We start from the raw sequence: 12,420 nt of genomic DNA, 5'->3' as shown, positions 1-12,420 counted from the left end.
AGATCACTTCAGAAAGTTCAATGTAGGAGTGGCTATAAGATGTGGATGTGAATCCCTCAAAATGCTAAGGAAAATAATTGGCAAAAATCTCCAAGATTCTTTCTTTATGGTTATGTGATCCAATACCACATTGAGTCCATAGAAAATCTAATACTATTAAAAGGAGATGAGGTTTTGCTGATGACTAAATTCCTCAAGTGCTTAGAGATTTGCCTCCAAAATCCTCAACCACATTCTCGCATTCAAACTTGTCCAAATTCCATAAGTCTGTCTCGGTCCCACCAAACATTCCATATGGACCCACTGAGATATCCATGACAGCAACCACAACCTAAACCCAGTAACTCGGTGATCCCGAGATGACATTCGGCCCCATGGAAGTGCATGTGCCAAGTTTCTGTAACCCACTTGTTTCACTTCGGAATCTCCGAGTGAAACCGATCGAAATTATTGAAGCGATGAACTGCTTAGGTCATCACACTTCAATGCCTTTGAGTGAAACCATTCGGTCACACTGAAACATCTAACGTTCCACCGAGTTGGGCATAAAGCGAGTAACTGCTAGATTTTTGCTGCTGACTATATATACCCCTCCAACACCACCGCAACTAGGACGAAGCATACACCTTTCATATCCATTTTCTGAGGAAGAACCACCTACACTTGTGTTGAGATAAAGAGATTCCACTCCAACCGTATGATCCTTGATTTCTAGCCTCCCCAAGTTGCTTTCTTTTCTACGAAGCCAAATTCTGTGAGAGAGTGATTGAGTGTTGAGGAGACTATATTTTAAAGCACAAGAGCAAGGAGTTCATCATCAACACTACACATATTACCTTTTAAAGAGTGGCGTCTCCTAGATTGGTTAGGCTCGCTTGGGAGCCTCCAAAACATATAAAGTTGAACTAAGAAGTTTGTAAGGGCAAGAAGATCGTCTACTTCTTGAAGATCTATCCCGAGTGAGGCTAGTCCTTCGTGGATGTAAGCATGATGACATAGACAAGGTTGCTTCTTCATGGACCCTTTGTGGGTGGTGCCCTCCGTGGACTCGCGTAGCCGATACCCTTCGTGGGTTGAAGTGTACGTAAACGTGGACGTACAATATTACCACCTACCGGAATCGCGCCAAAAGTCACCATGTCTTCATTGCTTTGATTTCTCCGATCTCTTCTTTACTTCCATATGCAATGTCTCTGCTTTCCGCTTCCCACTACTTAGACTTGCATGTGTAGGGTGTTGCTTGACTTTTGTGAATTGCTAAAACTTGTCAACAACTAAAATTAGAAAAAGTTATGTTTTATTTAGTCAATTAGTCTAATCACCCTCTCTAGACCTACATATGATCCTACAATTGGGCCACATTCCATCCTCGATTTTCATGGGACCCCCTCTCCCCCCCCCCCCCAAAAAATGCAAACCGCTGAGTCTGTGTTATAGCATCTTGATTATGTTAGGTTCATAATGATTTACACTTCACCACCTATACTTTCGATTGGGACTGAGAAGGATCGCCATCATTATGTCTTTTTGGGATCCAAAGTTAAACATATTGAGTATCTTAGCAACACTTCCATTGTAATGTCTTGGCAAGAAACCTAAAAAGCTAAATGTACATTGCAAGAACCCAAAACACAGATTCCATGAGCCAAACATAGCCAACCAAAACATCATCAGTCACTACCTAAAAACCGATCCTCCTAGGCAACGTAACAAGGGTACAACTAGCAAATGTTGTCCAAAGAAACCTAGGGTTAAAAATAAATAAATGAAGAACACCTATCTTTAAGTTGAGGTTTTGAACGTTTGCAAATTAGAAGATCACTATGCGTGTTTTTTGGGGGGGGGGGGGTACGCTTATTTGATAAGAACTATTCCATCAGTTGGTTACCACAACCCGCACATTTTTTTTTCTGAGATCCTTCTATCAACAACTACATTTTCACCAACCAATAGCCCATTGTAAGTTCATTGCAGCAGGAAATGGAGACAACGCCTCTCCGATGAGAACCCAATAGACTCGTAATGATGGCAGTATTTGTTGGGGAACGTCGCATGGGAAACAAAAATTTTCCTACGCGCACGAAGACCTATCATGGTGATGTCCATCTACGAGAGGGGATGAGTGATCTACGTACCCTTGTAGACCGTACAGCAGAAGCGTTAGTGAACGCGGTTGATGTAGTGGAACGTCCTCACGTCCCTCGATCCGCCCCGCGAACTATCACGCGATCAGTCCCACGATCTAGTGCCGAACGGACGGCACCTCCGCGTTCAGCACACGTACAGCTCGACGATGATCTCGGCCTTCTTGATCCAGCAAGAGAGACGGAGAGGTAGAAGAGTTCTCCGACAGCGTGGCAGCGCTCCGGAGGTTGGTGATGATCTCGTCTCAGCAGGGCTCCGCCCGAGCTCCGCAGAAACGCGATCTAGAGGAAAAACCGTGGAGGTATGTGGTCGGGCTGCCGTGGAAAAGTCGTCTCAAATCAGCCCTAAAACCTCCGTATATATAGGTGGGAGAGGGGGGACCTTGCCTTGGGGCTCAAGGATCCCCAAGGGGGTCGGCCGAGCCAAAGGGGGGAAGGACTCCCCCCCAAACCGAGTCCTACTTGGTTTGGTGGGTGGAGTCCTTCTTTCCTTTCCCACCTCCTCCTTTTTTTTCTCTTCTTTTCTCTTTGATTTTTCTTCCAATGCGCATAGAGCCCTTTTGGGCTGTCCCACCAGCCCACTAAGGGCTGGTGCGCCACCCTTAAGGCCTATGGGCTTCCCCGGGGTGGGTTGCCCCCTCCCCCCGGTGAACTCCCGGAACCCATTCGTCATTCCCGATACATTCCCGGTAACTCCGAAAACCTTCCGGTAATCAAATGAGGTCATCCTATATATCAATCTTCGTTTTCGGACCATTCCGGAAACCCTCGTGACGTCCGTGATCTCATCCGGGACTCCGAACAACATTCGGTAACCAACCATATAACTCAAATACGCATAAAACAACGTCGAACCTTAAGTGTGCAGACCCTGCGGGTTCGAGAACTATGTAGACATGACCCGAGAGACTCCTCGGTCAATATACAATAGGGTAACCTGGATGCCCATATTGGATCCTACATATTCTACGAAAATCTTATCGTTTGAACCTCAGTGCCAAGGATTCATATAATCCCGTATGTCATTCCCTTTGTCCTTCGGTATGTTACTTGCCCGAGATTCGATCGTCAGTATCCGCATACCTATTTCAATCTCGTTTACCGCCAAGTCTCTTTACTCGTTCCGTAATACAAGATCCCGCAACTTACACTAAGTTACATTGCTTGCAAGGCTTGTGTGTGATGTTGTATTACCGAGTGGGCCCCGAGATACCTCTCCGTCACACGGAGTGACAAATCCCAGTCTTGATCCATACTAACTCAACGAACACCTTCGGAGATACCTGTAGAGCATCTTTATAGTCACCCAGTTACGTTGCGACGTTTGATACACACAAAGTATTCCTCCGGTATTAGTGAGTTATATGATCTCATGGTCATAGGAACAAATACTTGACACGCAGAAAACAGTAGCAACAAAATGACACGATCAACATGCTACGTCTATTAGTTTGGGTCTAGTCCATCACGTGATTCTCCTAATGACGTGATCCAGTTATCAAGCAACAACACCTTGTTCATAATCAGAAGACACTGACTATCTTTGATCAACTGGCTAGCCAACTAGAGGCTTGCTAGGGACAGTGTTTTGTCTATGTATCCACACATGTAAATGAGTCTTCATTCAATACAATTATAGCATGGATAATAAACGATTATCTTGATACAGGAATTATAATAATAACTATATTTATTATTGCCTCTAGGGCATAATTCCAACAGTATTGAGATATTTAATTGCTCATGAGGGTAAACATCAACATGACATCGAAGTGAAGCCGGTTTAAGAAAGTAGTGTTAGATGCTATTGTTTGATCCTTAGATTGTTGCGGTTGTCCTTTATCGTATTGCTCTTGCGAAAGTTGGTTCCCATGAAAACTTTTGAGATGGATGTTGCTTTGATGCATGGTTTTGTATAGTCGATATGTTTTCATCTGTTTTCTTTTCATATATGAATTCTTGTGATTTCATTAATGAAATCGGAGAGCAGGCTGGAACAAGACAACGGAGCTTGAGCTATAGTGATCTTGTTTTAAAATTTTATTTTTGGAGCGCAAAAAATTCAAATATTTTTGTGAACACACGAGCACCTGTATATTATGTGCTTCCTTCATCACGGTTTAGAAGGCGTGTTTCGAAATTCTCTGAAACCTAAGTGGTTATTGATTGGTTGTGAGATGGACTAAAAATAGCATTCACACTATACATTCATATATAAGTAGTACAACAGAGTACTAATTAGCTGCTAGGAGTAAATGCAATGCGCCCTAAACCTTGTCTATTGTGGAGATGCACGTAAATTTAACAATGCCTTCTAAAATGTGATAGAGGGAGTATGTGCATCATTTCACAGCATTACACTTTCACACTTGGGGTACAAGAAAAATGACAAATACACATTTTTAAACAGGCCCTTTATTTTTGATTTTGGGGCCATATTTTTTACAACCTACAAATCACCACATTTTCAAATAAACATATACTTCCTTCGGCTTAAAATAAGTGTCGTCATTTTAATACTATATTTGTACCAACTTAGTATTAAATTTTCGACATTTATTTTAAGACGAAGGAGATATGTTTCTACGTTTTTTTAACTTCTAAATATGGGAGCTCGGTCACCAAAAATCTGCACTCGACAGTGGGCCTTCTCTATACAGAGGTGTAAAAACGCATAAAAATATGAAAGCTAAGACGTATTCCCTGTTTCCGCTTTGCGCCTCTGAACGCGTAAAGTATGGTGTGAAGCCTTGTACAGGTGTGTTTTCGCCGAACAGACGACTAAACAAAAATCGGTGGAGACGAGCGGAGGTCGGAGGAGGCCATGATGCCGCCGGCGCTGCTAAGCTTGCCTCGCTCCTCGTCGCCGTCGGTATCCCCTTCTCCTCTCTGCCCCGGCCGCCGATCCGCCGCCGTCCAGCGCCACCGCCCGTCGATCCCCTCCAAACCCGCCGCAGGTCCCTCCACCTTTCCCCTCCGATCGAAATCCTCTGTACGGTCGGGGCACTGGGTCATGCGGGGTCTAGTCGATTCGGCACCACGCAATTCGGCATGGATAATTCTGTATTTGCGTCTCCCAGTCGAGAATGGGAATCGTTGCTTAGTAGTAGTAGTAGTAGTAGTAGTAGGTTCCAGGTCGGCCCAATTGGGCATTTGGCTTCTGTCGTGTGGCCGTCGCCAATCCCCTGTTCCGCCGCAAAAAAGAACCTAATTCGAGGAATCGAACCTACTGTACTGGTTTGCCCATTTAGCATGTCATATATTGTTCGCGTACGATGTGACCGCGGTTTGCCTGATGCATTTTTGTGTGCGGACATCACTACAGATGGTGCCTGTTACGTCTCCTTGACATATCTGGCTTTTCCATGGTTATATGCAGGAATATGCTATGCTAGTCAAGCGGTTGAATTGTTGCCATCTTTGTACCCGGGGACGGGCGTTGTCGTTCGAGATGCAAAGCTGGAGGACTGTTGGGAAGTAGCAGACACTCACTGCAGCTCATTTTTTCCGGGTTACAAATTCCCGTTGGACCTTGTTCTACGGCTTGATCGTTACATCGCGCTCCTATCCGGCTTTTCAGTTCCGCCTGGCTGCACGAGAAGTTGCCTTGTTGCAGTTAACCCCACTGCAGCTAACAGTGCTATCAGTATCGAATGTGGAGATTTAAGAGATGCTGAATTTCATGGGAAATACGGTCTCAGTAAAGGCTCAGTAGCTGGCATTCTTACGGTCGACACAGTGGCAGACTTTCTTCCAAGAAGGGGACGTCTCAAGCAGAGAAGGTACATCATTATTTTCTTGGAGTTTAAATAAGCAAGTTTTGCTCTAGCTTCTAGTAGATAATGAATTTTTTTTAGACAGAGAGGTGCAGCTGTAAGCTATAAATGTTCCTATAGACCCATATTATCGACGTCATTTGTTTATTCCTTGTGATTTCAATGCTTTCACTTACTGTTTCATGTCTACTTATTTTATCATTTCTACTTGTATGCATTGCTATTTACTCCGAGCTTGTTTTTAACATTGATGTTCCATATGCTCGTTATCCTTGAGTCCTCCACCCAAGTCATTGCTGTTCCATATTTGTGCATTTCAAATGGTTGATCTGTCGCACCAATAACACGGTCCAGTCAAGAATTAAATTCTATAGCACAAAGGTAATAATAGCATTGTATGCGAAAAACAGAAATTGGTTGTCCTGATCGGTAATAGCAGATGTGAGGAAATATCTGAACAAATATCAGGTTTGCCAGAAGATGAAATCTAGTTCTTTACTACATGTAGAGCAATATCAGCTAAACCAAAATTCAAAGGTCTAATCTATTTTATCTTAGCTAATTCTAGCAGATGATTAGAAGCATATGAGATAACAATATGTAGTTGACTAATACTGAAACTTCTACTACCATTTTCCCCTAAAACAAAAATAGCCTGGGGAACCGATTTTGAGGGTTTTGCTCAAAACAGAACGTCAGGTTTCCTTTCACTTTAAAACAAATATAAATCTCCTTGGCTCAAAATAATGACTCAGGGCTACAATTTTTTGTAACCCACTGGACATGAGGTAAATATTACCCTGACTATGGCATTTAAGGCACCTTTGCAATGATAACCAAGAAATAAAGCCATTACTGATTTTAATCCAACTTGAGATGGAGAGTCCAACATTCGTAAGGATATATAGAATGAAATGTTTATAGAACTGACTCGCAAAACCAATGATTTTTGTGTATAGAACTCCTTAACTCAATCTTTGGAGAGGGCCTGTCCCTTGCGAATAAAGGAAAAAAAATTGACCCTGCCATGCTAACAGCAAGATTGGGCTAACTTTGCGTGGCCATCTTGTTATTTTGCTAGTGCATGTCATGACTTTGCAAACAGAAGTTCATCACCCTCTCACTGGATCAATTTTATGGGAATCCATGTGCTGAACCTACACAACTTATAGAAACAATGCAGTCTCAAACATAATTACCCAGAATGTGGTGTGCCATGTGTTCCATTATTGTATAGTCCATTTAGTCATTATAATTCAACAGGATAGACACCTCATCAGACTACAATGTGCTCTTGTGGGATTTCCTCTATGTTATTAATTTTGTAAATGTGCAACCTTTTTGTGTAGTTCTGATGGCTCATGTCCTTCTGGACTGTATGTTGCTATTCAGTTTCTCGAAAACAGAATATGTTCTATCTTTCCCGATGTTTCTACATGACTTATGCTTCCGTTTATAGTACTCCCTCCGTCCCAAAATTCTTGTCTTAGATTTGTCTAGATATGAATGTATCTAGTCACGTTTTAGTATTTTGATACATCCATTTCTAGACAAACCTAAGACAAGAATTTTGGGACGGAGGGAGTATGTATTAATGTGGGGTCTGGGAACCCCAAAACATTCTTTTGATTTCTTCATCTTTCTTTTGATGCTTGACTTAGAACCAGAAAGTTTTATAATCATCTAGAGCTAGACACGCACAACTTCCACATGCACCATGCTTTCCTGCCGTGGCAGTCCAGTCTGCATTGGCATAAGCTGCCAAGTTGAATGTCATAGTTCCAGATGACGCTTTTTATTAACCCAAATAATTAACATGGTTCAACTAGAATTTGGACCTATAACTGTTACCTAGTTTTACTTGTACAAGATGAAAACATCATTACATGTATAAGATGCCAGAACTCAACCCACCTTTTAAACAAAATTTTGTTTTTGCCACTCTAGATTTTGCCAATTTTCCTTATGCCACTCTAGAATTTGACATTTCACTTTTGCCACTCTTAGCTTTTGACAATTATCACTATTGCCATTTAGTGGCAAAAGCAAAACAATTTTATTTCACTTTTGCCACTCTTAGCTTTTGACAATTATCACAATTGCCACTCTGAATTTTTTATTTTTGCCACGAAAATGGCAATTGTGATAATTATCAAAAACTAAGAGTGGCAAAAGTGAAATGTCAAAATCTATAGTGGCATAAGGAAAATTGGCAAAATCTAGAGTGGCAAAAACAAAATTACCCCTTCTAGAATTCAAGGTTCATTCGTGCTGAATTCAAGAGATTCTATTTGAACAGTGTTAGATTTTGAATTTCAACTGGATTAAGACAAGAGGTGGAGTAAAAGTTTGTGCATTATTGACTTTGATCTTTTTCATAGAAACTAATATGTTTAGGAAAATAAACATTCATGCATGACTCAACAGAAGTATGACAAAAATGTAGGAAGAGCTTCCTGCTTAATTTAAAATGATATGCAAACCTCTTGCTTGTTCTTTAGAATAGAAATATAGGACAAGCTTCATTTGTTTCTAGTGCAGCTTTTCATCTCGTTGGAAGTCCATTCAACCTTACCAATCCTTGTTAAACAGTACCATGCTTAGATACTACTACATCATACTTTCTTTTTTTCCGTTCCATCTAGCATCTAGGTTTACTTTATGGTTAGGTTTCGTTGCAATGTCAATTTCCTAATATGTTCTACTTCATAGCTACTGATGGCAAATATAGGCTCCTTTCCTGCATTGGGGGGGGGGGGGGGGCATGTATGTGCTTTGCTTCAGGAAAGGAAGTTCGAGGGCATGGTACCTCTTCAGAGATCTGAGTGTCTGACAGAATTAGTTGAGCCTCTTCATTCCAAAATACCCCCTCCACACGGAAACTTTCAGTCTGATCATTGTTGTAATCCAAATGGAACTGTTGGCTTGTAACATGTAGGGTATACGGTTATTTGGTTGAATACAATGCATACGTGACACTGGTTATGCTAATCTTAGTATGCATGAAGTGGTAAACTGTTCAAAGCCTTCTCACACACATCACTCCGTACGAGATGCTAAATATATGCCCTTATCGCGCATCAGATATTTTTTTTCTCTAGCTATGTATATACAGGTAGTTTATCCCCCTTAAAGATTCATCCAAGTTCCTTCCCAATTTATTCAGAACAGGAATTGCATACATAGCAAACGTGGCGGTTCGGAAGGAGGAACGTCGAAAAGGGATTGCCAAAATGCTCGTCGCGGAAGCCGAGGCGCGAGCAAGGAGCTGGGGATGCCGGTCAGTGGCCTTGCACTGCGATGTAAGTAACCTCGCGGCGCTGCGGCTGTACAAAAGCCAAGGTTACAAAAGCATCCGTATACCAGAAGACGCCAAGTGGCCAATACCAAAGATAGCTGAAGGAGTGCGATATGAGTTCATGATGAAGCTAGTGCCCAAGAGCTAAAGCTGTATAGTTTCAGAGTTTATCAGATCACACAAATTGTGATTACGTAGATACTACAGAGATGATAAATAGATACGGCAGCAGTACAGAGACACCCCGGTCACGGCGCTTTTGGTGTATAGTATCTGTTGTATAGTGGAGGGTACATTGTATATACATCATAATAACAGCTACAGTGTATTCGTTTCAAAAAGGGCAGTAAAGGATGTCCACTTGCCCAGGCGTGGTTGCTTCAGATGAACTGAACCAGAACTCCTGACAAGTTGTCCGGGGAGCAGAGCAAAAACGTCCAGCCTCCATGCTTCTCCATTGTTGTCATATGCATGAGTTGCTTGTTTTTCAGGTACAGAGTTTATTCAGTTACATATTCAGCACGCGAGGCCATGGTCTCCCTGTGCTGGTTGGTTCAAAAATATAGTATATCTCTGGTTCTCAGTACCATGGAAATGCAAGGTATGTTTCGCCGCCTCGGTGCACTGTAAACAGGTCCGCATGAATTTTCAACGTGCTACTTGATTTTTGTCATGCAGCAAGACAAAGATTTGGAACCCTGGAAAGGAAAGGTGCACCCTGGGACTGATGCATGTCAACAGAGAGGGTGGCAGTACCGTCACTAGCTGGTGGTGTTGTGGCCTCTTTAATCTTTATGATGTTCTTGACACCAACCAGGTACGTAACGACCCCCTTTTTTCCCCCATCCGAACCGTATGGTTGTTGGAGCGTTGCTGAATGCTGATGATGTGTGTTGTTTGTGCAGTAGAGCCTGCTGATTCCGTTGAGGGAGGAGGGAGATGGGGGCAGAGATTGTGCTGTTGGGTGGGTGGGGTGGGGGAGGAGGGGTGATGAGGATGTGGAACTGAAGAAGAACATGTCACATGGGACGCATGCACGCACTGTCCTGGAAGCAAGCAAAGGAGGAGCTCCCTTGGCCAATGGCCATGACCATCATCGTCTCCACACCAGCACAGCAGGTGAGATGAGATGGTTGGATCTGCCTGGGCATAATGCATGTGACTCAACGAATTTTGAACGCCATTTATATTTCGTTTTGTGCCCGGCATCATGCGCTCCACCGCCTACGTGTACACGTTGTTGGGCCTGGCTTCCAGATTCAGATCGGTCTGAACCCTTTTTTATTTTTCTGGGTGGGAATAATACTCTTGGCACATGGATGGTGAGTGCTAGTTCGGTGGGAAAAATGGCACCGTCTGCAAAATTATCGTGCTTTTCTTTTATGAAAAAAAATAACTGCTCTCCTTTTTACACACGATTTTATCTTAAATGCTGGCAATTAAAAATTGACCCGGTGTGCAGAATTATTGCACTTTCTTCTTGTGCGCTCCCAATCTCGAAAAAAATTTGCTCTTTCTTTTCTGCGAACAGAATGTTTGCTCTCTTTTACACATGCTTAATCTTAATCTTAAATGCTGGTATTTGAAAAATATATTTGGCTGTTTTAGTCCCCATTTTTTGGAATAGAAGGAAAACATGTTCAAGTTCAAACACGGAATGGGCCTGTTCATGTGAAGTTCCTATATGACCCAGACGAACCCTTGCATGGCAATCCTGGTATGAAGGCGACGGAAGGTTTATCTCATCCCCACAACCATTTGGTGTGAAAAAGAAACTTTTGCGACTACTTTCTTCGTTTCTAAATATAATTTTTTTTAGAGATTTTACTAGGTGACTACATACGAATAGTATGTAGTCCTTTAATGAAACATTTAAAAAATTATATTTAAAAACGAAGGGAGTACTAACTTTGGAGTGAAAAACAGGTTTACTACGTACCTCTTTTTTATTTACTCGATCATCGCTGTCAAAAAGAGAGCTGATCATTGCTGAGAGCCTAAAACACTCTGAGCCACGTACTGGTACTGTGTTCAAGCTTTGTTGTACCTAAAACAAAATAAAAACAAACTACTACTGCTATTGCGCTAACATGGCTGGCCGGGACGGACGGTTTGACCGGGAAAATTTGACATCTCTGCCCCGGTGGTAATCCCGAGGCAGACACCTCGAAGAACAGCTCCTAATTAATAATAATGATTAACCCGTTTCATCACTCACCGGCGACCGGCGGTTCTGTGCACCGGCTACACGCGGTGAGGTCGCCGTGTCGGTGGCCGACGCTCGGAGACATCGGCATCGGTGAGCTGTGCTGCAAAGGCCAAAAAAATGTTGTGTAGCATATACTCCTGCCCCCCACATGACCCGACCGACGCTGCCTAGCTAGCTAGCTCACTCCTTTCCCTTTCTTCCTTTCCCATTTCCCCATTCCATTTCCGTTCGCAGCAATATGTATATAAGTATTTAGCTTCTTTCTGGTTCATAGGATTCATCTAAAAAAAATTAGATTTTCATTACATTAGACTCATTTCGAGTCTAATTGAGTTAAAATGCTTTGAATCTCATGTCATATTTAATTTATAAACATTAGAGAAAAAAAATTAATAGTCATGCATGCATCTTTTTTTATACCCATCATACAAGTCCAATGAAAAGGATGATGCTACACTTGTTGCCTCAAAAATTGAATATGTGAAAAATATTTCATTGGCTAGTTAAACCTAGTGCCATCCACAATTCACATTGGTTGATGAGATTTCAGATTTAAGTCCTATGAACCGAAAAGGAGGAAGTATATGTTTCTATGGTTATTAGTGGTACGTTTTTTTTCCTTTTTCACTAGGCTACAAGATCCTGTGTGAGTTCCTTGACCGACAATATTATCATTTTTTTAGTTGAGGGCCGACAATTTCTATGACTTCGAATCTACGATACATGCATCTATGAACAATATTGTCACAAGTCACTGTTTCCGTGGGGTCCACCTGAGTTATACATAACACGGGGCCTACGTGCAAGTAGTGACTGCAAAATACGATTTAAGTTGAACTAGCCCAATAGAATTTTATATTTGTTTTCCATTTTGTTTTTTCAAGGCCATTAAACAACCCTAAAGAGTGGAAGATTCTCTTTTCTCTCTCTCTCTCTATATATATATCTTCATAATAGGCGCACAACCTAAGCAATAGATTAGTAGTTGGTCAC

The 12,420-nt window shown here is 42.1% G+C and overlaps 1 protein-coding gene across 2 annotated transcripts; it reads left to right on the top strand.

Moving 5' to 3' along the window:
• Positions 1–4,898: 4,898 nt before the first annotated feature.
• Positions 4,899–9,601, top strand: LOC123403901. Of its 2 annotated transcripts, none has more exons than XM_045097812.1 (3): positions 4,899–5,101; positions 5,524–5,926; positions 9,092–9,601. In XM_045097812.1, exons 1-3 carry the CDS (start codon positions 4,969–4,971, stop codon positions 9,228–9,230), a joined length of 675 nt encoding a protein of 224 aa, XP_044953747.1. In that variant the 5' UTR covers positions 4,899–4,968; the 3' UTR covers positions 9,231–9,601. The 2 variants fall into 2 exon arrangements, with proteins under 2 accessions (XP_044953747.1, XP_044953746.1); XM_045097811.1 differs by having other exon boundaries at positions 4,900–5,101; positions 9,087–9,601.
• Positions 9,602–12,420: the final 2,819 nt, after the last annotated feature.

Source organism: Hordeum vulgare, chromosome 6H, assembly GCF_904849725.1.
Source record: "Hordeum vulgare subsp. vulgare chromosome 6H, MorexV3_pseudomolecules_assembly, whole genome shotgun sequence".
NCBI classification, from domain to species: Eukaryota; Viridiplantae; Streptophyta; class Magnoliopsida; order Poales; family Poaceae; genus Hordeum; species Hordeum vulgare.
The sequence above is the reverse complement of the archived record's forward strand: the minus strand, read 5'-3'. Positions and strand labels throughout refer to the sequence as shown.